This window comes from Zonotrichia leucophrys, chromosome 5 (genome assembly GCF_028769735.1).
Source record: "Zonotrichia leucophrys gambelii isolate GWCS_2022_RI chromosome 5, RI_Zleu_2.0, whole genome shotgun sequence".
In the NCBI taxonomy this organism is placed as follows: domain Eukaryota; kingdom Metazoa; phylum Chordata; class Aves; order Passeriformes; family Passerellidae; genus Zonotrichia; species Zonotrichia leucophrys.
In genome coordinates this window covers 35,734,191-35,754,903 of record NC_088175.1, presented here as the reverse complement: position 1 = coordinate 35,754,903, position 20,713 = coordinate 35,734,191, and the positions used below count along the sequence as shown (strand labels likewise).

The 20,713-nt window shown below is 39.2% G+C and overlaps 1 protein-coding gene across 1 annotated transcript in view; it reads left to right on the top strand.

The window, feature by feature from the left end:
- The window catches only part of HSD17B12 (hydroxysteroid 17-beta dehydrogenase 12), an 82,884-nt gene extending 63,329 nt beyond the window's left edge, over positions 1-19,555 (top strand). Inside the window, 5 exon segments of the mRNA XM_064714435.1 lie at positions 2,272-2,306; positions 7,706-7,787; positions 11,155-11,220; positions 17,597-17,746; positions 17,885-19,555. Of these exon segments, the coding sequence (XP_064570505.1) occupies positions 2,272-2,306; positions 7,706-7,787; positions 11,155-11,220; positions 17,597-17,746; positions 17,885-17,989 (438 nt within the window). The 3' untranslated portion in view covers positions 17,990-19,555.
- Positions 19,556-20,713: the final 1,158 nt, after the last annotated feature.

The following is a 20,713-nucleotide window of genomic DNA, read 5'->3' as shown; positions in this document are numbered from 1 at the left end:
GAAAAAAATTGACTGCTGTTCAGCTGAACTTTAGAAACAAACCATTTAGTGCAGTTGGTAGTGAGAGACTTTTCGATTTCTCCCCAAATTGTGTACCTATTGTTGTATTTCAGCTGTCAGTGGCTTCATAGTTTTTTTATTTTATGTAACTCTACCAATTATTGTAGCATATTTTAGTAGCCAGCAGGTTTGTGATAAACTGTTAGAGCTGCTTGATGGGTTGCAATTTGGATTTAGACCATGAATGCATTTGTGTGGATTTATGACAAAGTTTCAAATGTGGGGTCTCCCCTACACTACTGGGAAATTGTGTACTGGTTTTTCACATCATTTATGGGTTGCCTAAGGGAAGGCAGTTCCAGTCCACGTCCATGTGCCAATCTGTGGAGATGATATGCAGCATTCCACTGCCCTGAGAGGCAAGAAACAGTATGCTGCTTTTTGCCAAGGGATCTGTGGAAGAGATCATAAAACTTGGATCAGATAAAAGCTCTTCCAATCTTGAGCCAGTCTTAAAATCAGCCCAAATCATTCTTTATCCTTGAAGATTAAAATAAATAGTTGTTTCTACATCTCTTTTGGAGCATTAGTGTATGAAAAAGCTCATGTATACTTAAACTTAATACCAGAGGGTTTTTTGAAGCTGTATCAGATCTGTTTAGCTTGTTGATGCTTATCAGCTCTGAATATTTAGTTTGACTTCTGGGGCAGTGCTGACAGCACTGTGTGTCAGCAGCTGACTTCATGAAAGGAAGGCCTGTTCAGCTCCTGCCTGTACAGTCCCTTATCAAAACTGTCATGCAGTGTGGCTGATGACAGAATCTATTCTAAGGGAGAAATGCCAATAAAATGGAAAACACAGCCCTTCTCTAGCACTTTCTTTGTGTGTCAGTTGCAATCAACTGAGATTGTTTTCTTTTGTGGTTTTTTTCTCCCTTATTCCTGATGTTTTATAATTAAAAATAAAAACAAACAAACAATAAAACCTCAAACCCAGATTGAGTCATATGTGAGGGCTAATGCAGTGGTGATAATAAAATGAGTAGCTTCCTACAATAAAATTTGTTTCTTTGTAATCAAAGTGCTTGCAGGTGTTTTGTGTGCCTGTATATGCTGATTTCTTTTGTGTGTGTTTTTCTTCCCATACTGTTCAAATATTCAGTGTTTTATTTTAAGCTATCAAGGTAATTTTGGGATCAGCGAAAGTATCATTATGTTTTGGTGTGTACTGGTTTTAGTATTTTATTACCCACCCCCTCCATGTTCTCAAAAACTTTGTTGGAACACCTTTTATATGTCAAATGTGGTAGCAGTTTATTTTTCTTGTGTGCTCTGGCTTTGGTGTCAGTGGCAATTATTCATAGGCTTACATGGGGCAGGGCTGAATTTGGCAAAAGGAGAATTTTGATAATATTTCAGGAAGGCAGAAGTTTTGGATTTAAATTGTGTTTTAGGATGGTAGTAATTAGTAGTAGGAAAATTAACTATTTTACACTAATTAGAATTTTGTCCAAGTTTGGATCAATGCTTAATTTGTTTCCCTTGTCAGAGAGGCTCTGTCTGCAACTGTGAATCTTGTTTTAGGATTACTGCTCAGGAGAATCCTTCAGCCAGCTTGTAGATGGATTGCTCAGAGTCATAATAAAGGCAGGAGTTTCCAAGGCAGTGAGGAGGCTTGCCAGGTGACTTTTCTCTTGGAGATGTAGTTTTTCCAGTGTGAAAACACCTGGGTAATCAACAAAAAATATTTTGCAGTCTTAAATGTTTTCTGTAGTTAATAATATGTTCACTAGTTTTGTCAGTGCTCTTGCTGCTCCATAATTTGTCTTAAACTCAGCAGTTCAGTAAGCCTAGGTAAAATGTATTGGATAATGTTTTGAATCTTGGCATAGGTGGTAAATTTAGTCAGACTCGAGGAAGACAGGTGTTTTTTTCAGGGAGAGAAAGATGGTACCTGTACTGTAGTACTCTGGTTTTTAACGTTCTGTAGAGGCCATGGATGCTGCAGAGTGGTGAAGACATTTGTTTTATTTACTCTTGTGCTACTACCTAGATGGGTTCACCAGATTCAGTGCACGCACTACTTGACAGAGCCAAGTTATCCAGGTAGAATAAAAATAAACTGCCTACGCAAAGTATGGTCTCTGCTTCCCGAGCCGTGCTTGGGGTGGAGGGGGTGGCAGCTGCTTCTGGGAGGCAGGGAGGCTTCCCTCGGCCCCTGGCTGGCTGCTGTCTGCACTCTCAGCCATCACCAATGTTTTCCTTTTGCAGATGACACGATTGGTGCTGCCCGGCATGCTGGAAAGGTGAGTCACACTAACACTATCCAGACAAAGTCATCATTATTTATAGGGGAGAATCCTTTCTTGAAAAATTCATTACTGTGACTAATCAGCCTAGTCTCCATGTTTTAATGGCAGAGTAATGCTGGGTGAGTCACGCTGATGGTGCATGAATCATCAGACGGTGGAAGCCTTTTCCACTCGATTCCCTTTTTATTTTTCCTCTCCCTTCTCCACTGTTGTGGTGATTCCTTTTAGAACAGAATTAAAAAGCCCGTCTGACTCATCAGCACTAACTCAACAACCTGCTATTCTGAGGGGGTGGTTACAGTTCCTGGGAATAACCTTCTTAAGGCTATTTCTCTAAGTCATTGTAAGTAAAATGGATGCAAAGAATATGTTCTCATTATACAGTAGGAGGTATATTGAGGAAAGGCTGTGATCATTTGGAAGAATAGAATTGAAGACCAGCTCTTTAGAATAACACACCACTGTCAACAGGGAAGACATGTACTGACTTCCCAGCTAGCTCCCAGGTGAAACCAAAAGGTTCATGATTTCCATTTAGTCTCCCTCAGGCTGTTTTGCAGCTGATGTTGGCTCTGCTGGCTGTTTGCCAATCTCTCTTGGGGTGCTAACCCTGCCTTGCTGGGATTTGCCCTGGATCAGGCTTGAGCCGTGTTCACAGTACTGGGGAAAACTCTGTAGAACCATGCAAACGAATAGGCAGGGGTCGTCCCTATGTGGGGCAAGCCTCCAAATCTAGCAAAGATGATAAAAAAAAAAGGTTTATTTTATGTTGTCCCACTATCTGAGAGTCTTCAGTGCAGACGAGAATTCAGTTACTCTCATGTTGCACAGATACACAGATGTTTCACTTTAAAAACAAAGCTTCTTCCTGGGTGCAAACTGTCAGAGCCAGCAGTCAGTATGGGAGTCAGTGTCTAGCACATCAGGAGGATGGTGAGCTAAGATTTTTACTTAGCCAGTCAGGAGATATGAATAAGTTTATTTCATGTAAAGAGATTTGAGCCCAAGACTGAGCTCTGGGGTGGGAGTGCAATATTTCCCAATGAAGCTGGAGTAGAGGGTGAGGATTATTATAGTACAGCAGTGATACGTACTCAAGGCTCCTAGGTCAGAAGCTACTCCTTGTCCTTGTACTGTTATTGATAGATAAAGGGACTTGTTTTTTGTGAAACCACTGTCCTCTGAAGGTGCCAACATGACCAAAACATTTATACTTTTGTGGGAATTTAATGTTATTTCATTATTAGGCTTTGGAACTTAAAAACTCGTAAGTTTCTTGCCTCAGTTTCTTCTTTGTTTTAAGAAATATTGTAGCTGTCCATTTGGCAGAGTTATCTCTTCAGCTTCTCAGGACAGAATGGTGTATACTCTACTTATAGAATATCCTGCATAAGTTTTTCTGTTCCACATCCATGCAGGTAAGATGACTTGAATGAAAGGCAGCAAACCAGGATCCTGCTGACTTCTGGTTCTGACTGCCCTTGAGCATATGTTGTCTTTCCTCTTAGTTCTCTAACTTCATGACTACCTCAGGGATTCTGAGGGTAAATGTTCAAGAAGCCTGGAAAGAAAACCTTAATGTTAGTTAAAAAAAAATTAAATATGTATCTTGAACTTTTTCCTGACTATAAGGAACCACTTTAAAAGACTGCTCCATTTGGATGACAGCCTTGCTCTCCATCTCAGGAAAAATATTTGAAAAAGCTTCCATTTTCTGTTTGATTTTTGTGAAGCTGGTTGGGTTTGCAGTGCACATAAGCAGTGCCTGCAGCTGCCCAGTGCCCGCACAGTCATAGCTCACAGGCCATTAACACTGCTGGGAGTCTGTAGCCACAGGAGGACATGGATGTCCAGCAGATTCAAGGGCATGAATGAATTGGAGCTGGATTCAGCTGCTCTTCAGGTCTGCCATATATTTCTCACATAGGACCACAGGCTAGAAAAAAGGGCTTCAGGCTCTGAGAATAAGGCTAGACTAAGAACCTCGTTGTCATTCCTCACTTGTTCAAGGAGGAGAGCACGTTGAGTAGATAGATGTGACATAGTGTGTTAGAGCATCTTGCAGCTTGCTCTAGTGTGTATTTGAGTGTTGGCTTTATGACAATATATTGCAAGATAAATACAAAAATAGAGCATACTTTGCATGCTTTGCATCCAGGTCTGATAGGAGTAAACAAAGCTACATCTTGGTTTGGCCTTTACTTTTCTATTTATATTAAACACAGCTGCATTAAATGAATGCCACTTCTGGTAATGGCGTTTAGACTCTCTGCTGTGACTTCTCTCCTGTGTTTTGAACATTTAAAGTGACAATTTATTATCTGAAGCTTCCTATTATACTTAAATGAGCAGCTCCTGTACAAATACTCGAGCTACTGTCTGAGATGGGAAACTCATAGAACTGAAAATCAAGGCTTGATGTCTTTGGGAACAAAAGAAAAGCCACCACCACCAAAAATCAGTTGGCTGTTGCTAGACAAACACCAAACTATGGTATTTATTGCCAGGAAAGTAGCAAGTGCATAATTACATTACAGAAGAAGCTTGCTCTTTCCACTTGGCTTGCAGCTGGAGCAGGCGCTGGTTGCCACAGCAACAGGGAGATGGCTAAATATAGCCTCCCTGGTGCTGGACCACTTAAGGTAGAATGACTGGGAGGTGTGAGGGTGTGGGCCTCTTCATCTTAACCAACTTTTTTTGTTTGGTTTTGTTTTATTTTTTATTTCCCATTAAGGGCACGGTTGAATTAGATGGAACCAAAATTTCTTTTTTACCATGCTGATGCTTGAGTAATTCTTCAGATCTCTCTAAAAACATTTATTCTGCAATTCCTCTAAGAAGCAGAATTGTAATTGGAGTAATTGGAAGTGTTCCCCCTACTCACATGCTTCTCAATTTCATTTTATCTGGAGGTTTTAAGTTATGAGCTTTTAAGGCTAGGACTGTTTTCTTTAAAATGTAAAAATACCAACCACAAAACCCCCAGTGGCAGTGACTGCTTCAAAGAGACCAATACACAGAGCTTCTGCAAGGGGCTGCTGTTAATATTTTGTGTTTCTAGGAAGGGTTTCTTCCCTGGGTCAGACCATTAATTCACTCCATCTAGGTGGTGGTCACGACTCCTGCTAGAAAGTTGCAGTGCAGCCAGGCGCTGTGAGACCTGTGCTTGCTGCCTGCATGTCAGCCTCTCTTCTCAAGCTTCAGTTTGTTTTAAAAGCATGAGGCTTGTGTTTATCCATATCAATGCTTGTCCTCCTTTGAAACCTGTTAAGCTTTTGTCTTCAGTTAAGTTTTGTGGCAAGTACTCCCTAGTCTGAATATGAGAAGAGCACTTTGGTTTTTTGGAGCTAAATTTCAGTCTTTCATTTAAATAAATGTAGTCTTTCTTTTGTGTTCTGAGAAGCTGAATCAAAATCTTGATCTTTTTCATTTGTTAGTGTGTGTACTCTTATCATGGCTGCTCTTAATAGTTTCTTAAATAAATAAATTGATGTCTCCAAGTGGATTTTTTTCTTCTCTTCCCTGTTCTTAAAGCATCAGTTTCTTAATATTTCTGTTCAGTATTTGGAGGGATAAAGATGGTTTGTAGACTGTAATTCAGGATTTTGGTGGTGGTGGAGGATCTGTCCCTCCCATTCCCAGCATCCTGTTGTTTGGCTGGTTTTGGTGACTGCTGCACAAAATAGACCTTCTTGTTCAGGTTTTTCATGGAGGGGAGGGGACACTTGGTTTAGAGCCCTGCAAGGTTTGTGATTAATTCACAATTTTTTCTTTAGTAAGCATTATTTTGGTTATTGATAATAGATTATTGATGCACTCTTAATATTTAATTTTCATCTGCCATTTTGTAGTCTGTTCACATAGCAGCCTGAGCTTTAAAAAGTTCCTTATAGTATTCTCCAATCTGATAATCTCTTAAAAAAAGAATAAATACTCATTTCATTGCTAATCTCAATTTGAGCTCATAAATAAATATCACAGTCAGTTCCTGTCTTGATATAAAAAATTTCTATGATCCATTGTTAACCTTTTGCTGTCTTGAAAATTCCTGATTAATTTGTGATCTTACACTTTCTATGCTACATATTTGGATCAGTGTTACTACCTTATTTAACCAACCAAGCCTTGCAGGGAAGTCCTGAAAAACACAATGAACTTTGGCAAAGGTGCTTGAAATCCTGAATGACTGAAATTATTCTTTTCTGTCACATTTGCCATCTCATTCCTTGTGACAAATCAGTCACAGATGTAATTTACACTTGTCATGGCACAAGCCATGCTGGTTTGAATCTATTGTCATGATTTCCAAAGCATTTATATTGTTTTAATTTTTAACAGTGACTTAAATTACTGGTTTTTTATAAGATGGTTACTGAAATGATTGTGGCAGCAGTGGTGTAGGGTGCACCTTGGTGAACAAATCTGATGGAAACTCTTGTGAATCTGCAGGACTTGAGCTGTGTGATGTCTGCCTGCATGAGTGTTCTCACTGCACTGAGCATGGCACACTTATGCTATGTTCAGATAAACTGGCTTGAATTTCCAGCAGGGTGGGAAGAAGTAGAGATTTATCTTTCACTATGTTGGACTGTCTTGCAGGACCTTCTAACAGAGTAATTGCCCTAATTTGCATAAAGCTTTTAAAATTAATTCTTTTTTCTACCTAGCACTAAATATGTCTGGTTTTGTAGGTAAAACTAGACTCAGAAATAGATATGACTCAAATCAGACTAGACTGGGAGGTCAGGAGCTTTCCTGTCCTATGTGTATGTGCTTTAGAAAGGCTTGACAGAGCAGATGATCCCTAATTTCAGGTATCTTTACCAAAATACTGTTGATAAATACCTTCAGTGTTACTGTGATACAGCTGTAAGACAACTTTCATTTTCTGTGTTCATCCACTGAATATCTTCCATATTTATTAAATTCTGTATTTGAGCAGTAAATTCAGATCCTTGCTGTCTTGAAGATACATTATGAAGTAATATTTAGAAGATGAAAGTAATTATCAAAGTGTAAATCATACAATGGAACTGTGTTGCCATTTCTGCCATCTTGTCCCAAGATGTAGAAGTTCCTCTTGAACTCGTGGCAACTTGACTCAGTGGTTTTGCATGGTTTAGCTCATTGTGGGTGTATGTGTATGTGTGTGTATAAACACAACTTGGATTCTCTTGCTGTATTGATCTTGGAGTTGCTCCTCATTTACGCCAGCTGCTTGGATACTTCTAACTGTGCATAAAGTGAATTTCAATTCAGGATTTGGTTGGGATTTTTAAATAGATCTTAATCTCAGTTGCATTCTAAAGGGTGTTTTTAGGCTTGCTGTAATTTTTGGAAACATGAAAGATGTTTCCTTGATTTCATTATAATATATCTTGGCTTCCTTTCAGATCAAAAGGGATAATCCTGAATATTGCATCAGCTTCAGGGATGTGTCCAACTCCACTGCTGACTCTTTACTCTGCAACCAAGGTAAGTGTTCCTTTCCACACTGAAATCAAGTGTCAAACATAAGGCAACACTCACAGGAATAAATGTTTTGGTGTCCATCTAGTGGTGCTTTCATGAACTAAAAGCACAGAGTTTCTGTGTTGAGTTTTTCCAATAGTGGAAGCTGGAAGGTTGAAAGAAAACTGAGTGCAAGGGTTTACTGGCATAGAAATGACTATTTTATGTATTTCCTCATGTATTTCATTTTTAAATGGAAAAGGATAGTAGTCTACCAAGCAAGCTTAGTGCAAAGCTGAGAAAGAACATTGATTAAGTTTAACATGCTTTCTTATTTTGGTTTTGAATCGTCTTTCCCCTAAATTCTGTGATAATTCTGTGATCTACGTTTCATCTTAAGTTCATCTGCTCTAGTTTCTCTTTGTGTTGCTGGGACAGTTTCATCTTTTTGCAGCTGGTTGTATTTTTTTTTTCCCAAAGATAATTTCAGAGGATTCTAAAATGTTGCCCTAAAATATCTCCAGCGAACACTGTAAAGAAAGAATGTGGGTACCCAGCATGGAACTGAGGCATATGTGATAAAACAGAATGCAAGAGACATTTACACTGGCATTAAAGCAGTATGGCACTACAGCTTTTTCAGGCATACCTGGTAATTACCTTGAATATTTCAAGCATCTCATAGTCTAAACAGAACTTTGACTGGATGAAGAAACCTTCAGTAGTGTCATTTATGTCAGAACAGACTCACATTTCCTCTAGATTATCAGTAACATCTTCATATTCCCACTATGCACACTATTTTATTAATACTAAAGGAGGGCATATATTTAAGTTTAGAAGCCTGAAGTAGCTTTAGGTGATAAAATTTCCCCTTGAAGTAGCTGTTTCCTGAGAGGACAATTTTTTGTTTTAATACAAATGGTCACTTTGTTGTGGCAGTGCTTTCAGCTTTATGGAATCAACTGAGCTTCTGATTTTAGTGATAATATATCTTACACTGCTTTGGTAAGTCTTTTTTTTTTTTTCAACAGGAATCTGAAATATTTCTTCCCCTCCCCTTAAAAAACTAAGTTACAGGTCGAATAATCTGCCTGTTCTCAGCACTGCCCATCTTCTCCTACAGCAAGATTAGTAAGCATGAAAGTGACTCCCCTAATGTAGCTGTAGAAAGACAGTATCTGCAGTTTCTAGGTTTTTTTTTTCCCCTTATCTATTTAAAGGGGATTTAAAGCATAATACCCTTCAGGTGTAAGTCAATGACTTTGACTAATTATCAGGAACAAATGTGGTCTTTAACCTTCCTGTGGAGAATTCCCTAGTTTACCCTGGAATGAGACTCTTTTAAAGGAATCATAGTGCTATATTTTGACAGGTTTCTCTACCTGTGTTAATGCTAATGAGAAGTGAAATATGATTATATCATTTCCCACCTCACCCCCATGCCTCTACTGTTTGGATTTGTTATTAGATATTTGGATATCCAAGGAGAATAAATTTTCCAACATTCAATGCTTATCTGCTTATTCAGGGAATGTTTACTTAGAGAGCATTCTTAAGATTTCAGGTTCAAGGTTGTTGGGGGACTTGAGCTTGTGGAGGTAGAAAACGCAACGTGTCTTGAAATAAATTCTTCAAGTAGAAAAACTCCATACCTTATTTGTGTACTGGAAATAGCTTTCACTACTCATGTAAAATGAACATTTTCCTTATAGCAAGCTCATTGCAACCAGTAGAGAAGGCAATCTTTTGTATTTTGTCTCCATATCTGGAGCAGTAGCCAACATCAGGACTTTTGTCATGGAGGAATAGTTAAAAATTTGAATGATCAGAGCACTTTCATTAGCATAATATAGTTCTTTTTAGTAGATTATCAGTATACTCTGTGCAGGTATTACACATATACCTGAACTGCTGTGTTCAGAAAGTGCACCAAACCACTTGGCATGTCCATGCAGGTACCTTCCTGTTCAAGAGGATGGTCAGGGGATTCATTTCAATAGCTGCTGCTAGGCCAGACTTTCAGTCTCATTCATGTTGAGTACTGAATTTTGTTACGAACCTATACTTAGGGGAGGGAGAGGGAGAAAGAAAGAGAGAAAGAAAGAAAGAAAGAGCAGCTGAACAGCAGATAAGCTATTTATGGTTCAAGGAGCCTCCTGCTAGCTTATACATGCAACTTGAAGAAGAAGAGTAAAAGGACCTACCTGCTATACAGGAAAATCCAGTTTCATTTCAGATCTTCCAAGTATGCTCAGCAGAGTGTCTTTAGAAATAGTCCAGTAGTGTGGGAGTGTTTTTGTTACTTCTTGTATAGGCTGAATTCAGTGGGATGGCCTGTGTAGGAAAAACACTGGCCACTGCCAACTTTAGGTGCTGGCTTCAGTTAGGACTTGTGTTAAACCACTGGGGACATGGTGACCAAAGGAAAACTGTAAAGGAGGTGCAGTACCAGAGCTTTGCTGCTTGGTTTGAATCTGGTGTGAAGCAACTGCTTCTTGAATAGTTGAACTAATTTACTCAGTATTTATTTTAGCTTCAAGCATGGATGGGATGGTTTAGCTCATTCAGTTGAAGGTATTCCATTCATCCTACTTGGCTGTATCACTTCTCTAAAACAAGAAACCATAGCAGAACCTGGTATTTTGTCTCATTGGGCAAGAGGGTAAGGTGAAAGTGTAGTTTTGAAGAATTTGGGAAGTGGGAATCTGTGCTGGTTTGAACTGCTAAGTAGCCTTTGATTCTTAGCACAATATTTCCTGGCAGGGTTAAGGTGGTGGCTGTATCAGCTTTGAGAGCATCTTGAAGGCAGGTGCTAACATCCACCTTTGAAGTTCTTTAACCTCTTTCTTTGAACTTTCAGTTTTGCAATTTCTAAAACTTCCAGAAGTTTGGAGGAGAGTCTGTGGAGGTGGACTTGAGGATTAGGAAGAACTGTCACCATAGGATGGCATTTTTTAGAAGTGTAAAGGCAGAAGACTAAGTGTTTAAACACTATGTTCTAAAAACCATGCACAAGAAGAACCCAATTAAATCACTCTTAAAAATATCCAAGAAGATGACCTAAAGTAGTGAACAATGTGAACATGAAGTTGTATTTTCCTCTTTTAACTAGACTTTATTTAACAAATCTAGTTCATTTTCCTTCTAAATTAAAAAGGGGTTTATTTGTTTTGATTGAGCCTTGCTTCTGTAAAAATACTTCATAAGCATAGAGTTTCTATTTGAATGGCATTGCTCTTGTATGCAAAGTTTCATTGAAAATCCAGGGTTTTCACTTTGAAAACAGGAACTCCAAATAGTACCTCAAATACTCTTACACAAAACTGTTATACTAGAGTTTCCATTGTAATGTGTAGTGTGCTGCATGTTTCCCTTCTTCTCTCTGCAGGCTTTTGTGGATTACTTCTCCAGAGGCCTCAATGCAGAATACAAGAGCAAGGGCATCATTGTGCAGGTGAGTAGCTTGTTTCATGTAAGTGTGGTTACCACAGCAACATTGGTGTCTTGGCAACAAAAAGGAATCAGCATATTCTCTTATTCATGAGTGTGTGACACAGATTAAGGATAAGGATTTCCTTTGATCCCATTAGCAGCTTTCTTAAATTACTCTGAAACCCTGGGTCTTGAAGCAACAAAAGACATGGTTTGATTTTGTGTGGTTTTAGCTGATGGTGCTAATTGAACCCTTATGGATAAAGTATTCCATAAAACTGTGCACAGTGCTGTAGAATACATCTTTGTGAAGCTTCATCTACTGGAATACACTTGTGGAATGCATTTGTACAGGCATTCCATGGGTAACAGCTCTAACAACTGGAATAGGAGAATCCCTGCAGTGTCAGTGAATCAACTGCTAATCTAAGCATAGTTGAAGAATGAACATAAGCCTCAAAGAGCATTCATGTGTAACTGACTGATTTAATTTTCTGTATTGCTAGAGTCTTGCTTCATAGCCCTCCTTGCCCCCTCTCCATTTGTTTACCTTCCTTGATTTTTGGCATGGCAAAAAGCAAACCAAACTAGTTTCTCACAGCTTTATAGGATTTTGCTTTAATATCACTTCTCACATACTCTTAGTGTTTGCTTCCAAAGCTGGAATTTCCAGCTTTGATCACAGTGAACCTTCCATTGCTGATTAAACCTCTCCAGAGCAAGAATCAGTTTAATGAAGGTGGTATGAGATCCTACCTGCACTGTGAAGACAATGGTATCTCTTTTTGAAGTTCAGTTAGGGATCTTGCAAACAGGGTTGCCTATGTCCATGCCTGTCATTTCTCTGTTCTGTGTGGTGGTTCTCAAATCCACTTGAACTTCAAAGGCTTTATGAAACACAAAGCACAAAGTTGCCTGCTTTAAATGTGTAATCATTATACAAAAGAGCACAACTCTTATTACTGGCTAATACTATAGGGAAGTTGTTACCAGGTTAAGGCTATGTTGCCTGTTTGATGTGCTAGATTATTTTTTCCTTTTAAGTATATTTAGCAAAACAAGAACTTCTCACCATAAAATGTCCTGTCACATTTCCTGAGAGTGGACTGCATTAAGAAAAAGGACAGTTGTTGGGTGAGCATGTAGTCGCTGGCCTTTTAGTGGGAACCTCCTGTAAACCTAGATTTAAACTTGGTATTAAATAAGGCTTCACTTCTCCCCTGGGTGCTTGATTCTGTGCCCTAGCACTCTGGGATGTACAACCAGACCAGTGTGCAGCAATGGAGGATGCATAAAAAAAGTAGCATTCTGAACAGGTACAGGTTCGGCATACAGGGTGATTTTGTGTGCTCTCAGTTCTTGAAGTGGATTTAGCTGGAAAAACTTTCAGTGTTCCATGTCTTCTTGTTACTTTCTCTTCTCACAGCTCCAAACTGTCCTGCAATGGGTCAATGTTTATCACATGGCAAGTTCCTTACAGCTTTCTCACCATTTCTGCCCTGCTTGATTACTTCTACCTCCTCAGTGTCTTTCAAATTGTATTACTAGCAGATTTAGCTCCACTATCAGACAGCTGTTCTTCAATAATTTTCATCTATATGCAATGTAGCCCTCTCTGTCTGTCACATCACAGTCTCAAAATGAGACTCAAGGAACTGGTAAAATATTGCCCTTTCCTACATCAATAGTATCAAATCTCCTGGGTGGACTTCCTTCCTGCTGAAGTCTGTCTACAAGCTGAGCCATAGGCCCCTTCAACACACAGCCTCACTGACAATAAAGATGGTGTGAATTTGTGGGGGCCTGTGTTGTGGTACCACATCCAACCTCTGTTTTCTGGTGTTTTCTCAGGCACAGCTGCTCGTAAGTTACTTCAGTGTGAGGGTGCTTAGGGACAGATGCTGACAGGAGAAGGAACTGTTAGGTCTCTGGGATCTGTTGTTTCTATGTGCAGCCTTCTCCTTCTCCCCAGATTTTGTCTAAATAGTACTCTTAGCAGTTTGAGAGGAGAATGAAGGAGGAGCAAGAACTGTTTGTTGAAGACTATGGAGGAGTACCTGTTGAGACTGTAAAGGTAAATACCCCAGTAACTCATGATTGGATAAAGGCATTAAGCACAGTATGAATGTACAAAGTGTAGGAAAGGTTTTCTAGCTTTTGGGTATAGAAAAGCTAGGGAAAAGGTTTTTAATGCCTTAGGTTTTTAGGATTACAAACAAATGAAGAATTTAATCTAATTTTCTGTATTTTCAGTTATGTTTTCCTGTACAAAGCTTTACAGGTTGTGGTAAACTGTATTTTTGTGACTCTGGTGTTGGCTTAGGATGCTGAATTCCTGACAGCACTGCTTTTTATCCCTTAAATGTGGACAGTGAATTGCCATTGAGTTATGTGGGTCTGATTATCAATAGCTGTCACAGCTTCAATTTGTTATGCTAATTTTGTTGCAGGTCTATGTCCTTGTCCTCCTGTTTCAGCCTAAGTCACTATAAGCCACTAATGAATATTACAAGTACCTTCCTGTGAAGACTAGCTGACTTATCTCCTTCAATCCCTAAGGAAGATTGCATCCCTCTTAGAATTTTTTGAAGTACATCTCTATAACCTTCAGATGCATTACACTTTTAATTCCAGACTTGCCCTTCCAGCTAGATCATCGTCATTGAAACCAGTTAACATCTGCCATGCAATACCTGCAGAGTACCATTGTGTGAAAAGCAGAAACAAAGTGCTGGAGGGATTTTATCAATTTCTTCATATCAGCCTCAAGTATGTGTCTTGCTGAAGTGGATTTCCATCTGTGGAAGCTTAGTTTTGATAGTGCTTTTGTTGCAGTGTAGCCATCTTTGAAATAAAAATATACTTTTCTGGCTGATAGGTCTGCTTAATTTTTCAGAAGCAGCACAGTAATGGCGTAGGTTAAAACTTTGTGTGTGTTTACATAGGGAAAAGAGGCAAAAGAAAAGAAACCAGGAAGAAGGTGACAATAGTCTTTTCTCAAGACTTTCAGAAGGATCTCCCCTTGAAAGAGATTTCTGCAGACTTTTGAAATTTTTGCTCTTTAAATATGTCTAGAAATATTGCTTTGTTTGACCCTTTCTTTTACTCTCATTTTAAACTTCAGGTAGTTATTGGCATTGTCCCTGTGTACTTCATTACTATGCATAGCAAAAGTATAGTGCTAGAAACTTGCACTATCTGCTTTCTTTTCTTGTATTCACTACATAAAATACTAGACCACAAATTCATGAAAATGTTCATTTAAAAGGATTACCAGAAAGTTTTCTACCCTAACCTCCTGCTCTCCCAGCAGCTGCATTGCCTAGCAATTAGCAGTGGGATTGCTGCTGGCACTAGGTCATGGGCTAGTTATGGCTTTATGCAGCCAAATCTTGGAAACCTTCAAAGGCAGGGGTGCTATGAGCTCTCTGGACAGTCTGTTTGAATTTTATATTGCTCTGCTAGTGAAAAGGCTTTCTCCCTAATGTCCAGTCTGATAGTTTCCAGCCAAAATTGACAGTTGTCCCTCTTGTCATTTGATCAGGCATTACCCAGAGGAGTTTGGCTCTTCATAACTACTGCTGAAATAATTTTAGGTAAGATGTCACTACCAGCTTCCTTTTCACCACACTGAACAGGCCCAGCTCTATCTCCAGGTATTCACAAAAGTTTGATGTCACCACAGTGATGTTTACTGGCATTACCATCCTTCCTTCAAAAGCATTTTTGCTTTGCTGTTCAGCTTTCTATACAGATCAGCTTTGGTTGATGTAACTCTTCTGTTTCCCTTTTATGTTCCCCAGTGTCCTTTTTCCCACATTGGAAAGGGAAGGAAACTTATCTGGCAACACTGGAGAGTTCAGGTCTTTTTACTTTTTAAAAAGTAAGGTAAAAAAGGTGATAAAATTGTGTAAACAAGCTGTTCTGACTTTGGAGGACTTATGACTTAACTATTCAGGTCTTGAGATCTGACTTCTTACATCTAAATAATATTCAAGAACCCAATTTTGAGTGTGAGCCAATTTTAATACACATCAGGGCTGTAAGCAGTAGCAAATGTTTTAAGTCAGCAAGACACATTGTACTGACATAAGCTACTTTTAAGGCATGTTTTGAAACTATAGTGTAGGCTAAGCTTTCCCTGAATAAGGAGAGTTATTTGCCCAGGTAGTGTGGGTAATATCTGTCTGAATGTAAAATGCTGTAAGGCTTGAAGGAGTGATTTTTTTTTTTTAAAATCTGTTATGCCTGTTTTAGATACAGTTTATGAATCTCTGAGTTCCTTGTGGGAAGGTAGAAGGGGAGAAAACTAAATAGATTCAGCAGGTCTCTTGATATCTATTAAAATAAGGTCCAGTTAATATAAATGTGGTAAATCTAATGTATCTGAAATTAAGTACCTGCCTTTTTGTTTTCTGGAGTGCATCTGGGAGAAGAAAAAGGTTGGAGTGTAATCTCATGTTTCTGTGTGCCTTAAAGTCTGTGCATCAATCCAGCGGTGCTGCCATATGCTTGCTTTTTCAAGTATCCTCATGCACAATTGTTTGCCCCTTCGTGCTATCCAGTGGTGTAACTGGGTAATGCAATTCACTTCTGAAGCTGTTTTGAGTAGAGAAAGATACTAGATCACATCTATTGTAACTTTCTTGGTGGGGATGTTGTAGAAATAACTTGATGGTGAATAAGAAACTTAAAATTTTAACTTTTAAAAATATTAAAATAATAACTATAAAAAATGCTTTTCAGATTGCATTTCTAAAATGCAGTCTCAAAAATAGATGCAGTTCACGTTCTGGAGCTGAAATGAGGTACCTATGCTGCTATGGTAGCAGAATGAGTACTTTTCTTATCCAAGCATTTGTAGCTTTTGGTGACTTTAAAGGCAGTGGTAGCTGCTTTCACTTCTGAAGTTTAGGTCTCCATGATTTTGCTTCTCATTTGAAAGTAGACTCATGTAGTAGATTATTGAAAGTCCTATTTATAGACAGAAGGGCACAGTTTTTATGTTTTTAAGGTGAAGGAATGAGCAGACATACTAATGTTTCCTGGTTGTGGTGGTAAAATTTCTGTTGAAATGTGCACAGCTATGGCATAGATACACACTCAGTGAGAGCTGAAGGGGCCCTTTCCCTGCTGTGCTGCTGAGAGTAACAGCAGATATTCCTGAGTTCAGGCATGTGTGGTTGTTCTTTAAGACACTAACATGGGAAGCAGGTTTACAGACTGTAATTTTCCCAAATAGACTCTTTTTTGAGATGGTATTCTCATTTGGATATGAATTAGCAGAAGTGGACACACTCCCAGGCACTTGCTGTTAAGGTCTGGCACTGGGAGCACTCATAGATGGGCAGTAGTGGATGGATGTACTGAATCACTGCTAGAGCCACTGACAGTGTCTTAGGAGGTCCTTGTAAAGTGGTGATGAAGGTCCAACTTCTCTAGGTGTGTTGAGTTATGGTATGTTTAATATTTGTTTCAGGGCTGTAGACCAGGGCTTTTTTGATTACTTTTTTAGAGGCAAAAATTGAGGATGAGTTGAAAGCATTGCCAAAAGCATGACCATGAGGAAAGAATATTGCTTCCTACTGTACATGTGCATTTGCCTTCCTTCTCCAGCAGCATGAGTTAAGTGCAATGAGGTTTTGGATCCTTCAGGTCTATCTTGCCCTACCATGGACGTGCCTTTGTTCTATCAGCATCCTTCCATCAACACGTATCTGTGCTGCTTCCTCTTGTTCCTCCACTACAGACACTTCTGAGACCTAGCATCATTTTCTGTCTTGCTTCCAAACATGGCTCTAAAAGCTCATTAACTGTTCTCTGTTTCTTGATCCTTCCTTCTGTCTTTTCACTGTGGTACTAATACTCTGTCCTCTAAGCCCTGCTGTGGAGCTACAAGCTCCATGTTTCAAGTCTCTGGACATTCTTTTCTCCTTCCTCCTCCCACCTTGTACAGGTGCCAAACTGAGGAGCTTTTGATGTGAAATTTCCTGTCCTGGGTTCTGCAGCTCCTTCCCAAGCAAATGTTGGGGAGTTACTACAGAGAAACAACAGTACAGCATTTTCTATTAAACAACTGGAATGAAGTTTTGTGCTTACAAGGCAAATTGTACGAATGGCTTTTCAACCCTACACTTGAAAGAGTGGCTTTTCTAGGGCTGCAGCTGGTGATGTTGACTGTCAGGAGACAATCTAACTATGTCCAAATATGACCCATGTGTTATCTAATTAAAAAGTTCTGGATCTTGTATTGGGATCCCATTGTGATCTTAGAACTGAAAATAAGGCTGGCTTAAGCTAGATTTCAGTGTACAGATTATCTGATTTCCAGTTACACTTATGGATTGTGAGTTATCTTGAAAGCATTCCCTGCTTAACATGAGTTTTCCTGTGTGCAGAGTGTTCTACCATATTATGTGGCAACAAAAATGTCCAAAATCCGCAAGCCAACCCTCGACAAGCCCAGTCCTGAGAGGTATGTGAGAGCTGCCTTGGGCACGGTGGGCCTGCAGTCCCAGACCAACGGGTACCTACCTCATGCTCTCATGGTAAGTCACCTTGGAGAATGTGAGGATCTGAAATGTCCTTTGTGCTTATTATGGAAAAAAGAGTAATTAGTACAGGTTACAAAATGCTGAGACCTCACCCCCTTCTTTTATTTTTCTTCTTTTATTTATTTTTTTTAGGGATGGGTCATCTCTCTTCTACCTACGTCTACTGCCATTAACTTGATAATGAAAACAAACAAACAAATACGGGCTCGTTATTTTAAAAAAATGAAGGAGAAGTAAGTGGGAAGCAACTTGATCTTGGGAACCTGGGACTCCTGCAAGTTCCACACCATGCTGCAACATCAAGTAGACTTAATGTTTAAACATCTCCAATCGTAGGTGTGCTTTCTAACAAGAGAACAGTCTTGTTTTGAGGATACAGATGAAACAAGACTGTTGACTTCTAATATTGATTGAAAAATAGGCTTTATTTGTTTATAGCTATTATGAGGGGGGAAGTGCTTTGAACTAAAACTGCATTGTGCTTTATGAAATACTTTCATGGACTTGATCAGACATCACGCTCTTGAGGAACATCTTGGTTATATAGTGTCCATCATATCTATCTTGTGCTCATGGGTGAAGGGCAGAAAAAAAAGTAGTTCTCATATATTCCCGGGCAGGTGCGCAGGAGAGGAAAGGGAGCATAATTATTTTAAAAGGTAACCTGGTACTATTTCCAGACTATTGACCTCTTGAAGCTCAGGTTTTGGCTACTTGCAAGGATTCTGCACTATGAGTCAGCTCATGAGTGCTCCCCTGCTTACATGTTCCAGTGTGATTTTTTTGGTTATGAACTTGAGGGAAATGGGCCAAAACCAGAAATAAGTGTAATAGCTCATCTATAAATATATACATAAAGTAACACTGCAAAAAGCATTTAAAATCTTGGGTCTTGAATATGGATTCTAACTTTTCAGTAATATGTAATCTTCATGATTTGTAATAACATTTTTAAAAGTTCAGTGCCTGCTCTTTGTAATAGGTGGTGATAACACAATGTAGATAAATGTCACAAGTTACATGTTACATGCTGGTTGCTATGTAAAAGATTATGGGTACTTCAAATGCAGAGCTTGAAATGAGTTACTCTCCTTGTTAGCAACGGTGGTTTAAATTCTTTTTGAAGTTATGTATCAGTCTGTCTTTCTGGTGAGTTCTTTTGAAATGTGACTCCTGAATATTTAGATGGCTTTAAAAATGAGAACCAGGAAATGTCTTAAAGAGTAGAACAGTTTTAATTTAATTGCATTAAAATTAACTGGTTTTTTTCATGGTTCTGTTCCAAAGTGGAATGTTCCTATAAGGCTCAAGTTACCTAACTCCTGGACACAGGGATCAGAGTACATGAGAAGTCTGCACTGCTGTTGTCTGTGTTTACCTACTTTATTAAAGATTTTGGTTTCTAACATTCCTTTTTATAAACATAAAATGTATAAAACTTGCAAGGCAAATGAAATTGCAAGCAGCTACCACTGTTTTCTGTGGGTTTTTTCTGTCTTTCAAAGAATAATTTCAAGCTCTGATTTTGAAGTAAGATGTGTTGCACTGAGACATGATTTGGGGCTAACATTTCTGTACATTGAAAAAACCTGAATACCGATGCAATGGTGCTGATCAAATCTGAGATGCAGATCCTATCCCATAGTTTTCTTAATTTTTTGGAACAGGGATGGTGAAGTTGGTGGTATTAGTTCTCTATGAGCACATGATTTGGTTTGCTCTGGATCTGATGTGAAAGCGTTGGACTAAAAAATCTGTATGTTTATGACTTTGTAAAACAAATAAAATGGAAATTACTCTTGAGTCTTTAATGTGTTATGTTTTTCTTATAAAAATGTTTGCGGGTACATTGTCCTTTATTGTGAGTAATAACAATGAAAATTACTCTAATTTACATGCCAAAACCAGTGCTTATATTAATTTGTTTTCCTGGCTGTCATCTAACCCGTATCTGGGGTGCTTTAGGCACAGCATCTCTGTCCAGTTAAGGTAGGTGACTCTCCTGCTCTCCTCTGCACTGACTCTCACCTGAATACTTCATGTGCAGTTTTGAGTGCCACAATATAAGATACAAAGCTATTGAAGAGTGTCCAGAGGACAACTGTGAAGATGGTGAAGGGCCTGGAGGAGAAGCCTTGTGAAGAGCAGTTTGAGGTGACTTGGTTTGTTCAGCCTGGAAGAGACTTGACAGGAGACCTCACAAGGGGAGGTGGAGTGGCAGACACTGATCTCTGTGGAACCAAGGGAACAACAGCATGAAGCTGAATCCGGGGAGATTTGGGTTGGATACTAGGAAAAGGTTCTTCACTCCAAGGATGTTTGGGCACTGGAACAAGCTCCCCAGGAAAGTAATCATGGCACCAAGCCTGACAGAGTTCAGGAAGTGTTTGGCCAACACTCAGAAAACACACGGTGTGATTTTTGGGGCTGCCCTGTGCAAGGCCAGTAGCTGAACTTAAGATGATCTTTGTGGATCTCTTCCAATTCAGGATATTCTATGATTTTACTTTAAATAAGCAGAATACAAATTTTATTAGAACTGTTACGCTATTAATAAACATTTATCTCCAGTTAACAATTTTCTAACTACTGAAGGTCTCCAGAAAGTTATGGCAGAGGGAATAGCATGCACATCCAACTGGCACAGAGGGAGGCACCCGGGTAAGGAGGTTCTCTGAGCCCTTGGTCCCCTTTCACATGGTGTCAGGCTGCAGGTTGGGTTCCCACTCTCATGCCCTGAGATACTCCATTTTCCAAGCTGCAGCAGGGCATCACTAAACTATTTTTTAACCTAAATTTTACTTACACTTTAACCTAAACTACCTCAACTTTGATTTTGAATGTCTGTTCACCTTAGTGAGGTAATGTCCATTTAATAGCTGTCCACGTCCTTGGGGACTACCCTGGGCACCTGCCCGAAAACAGGAGGGGGTTTCTGGTGCCATCCGTCCCGTCCCTTGC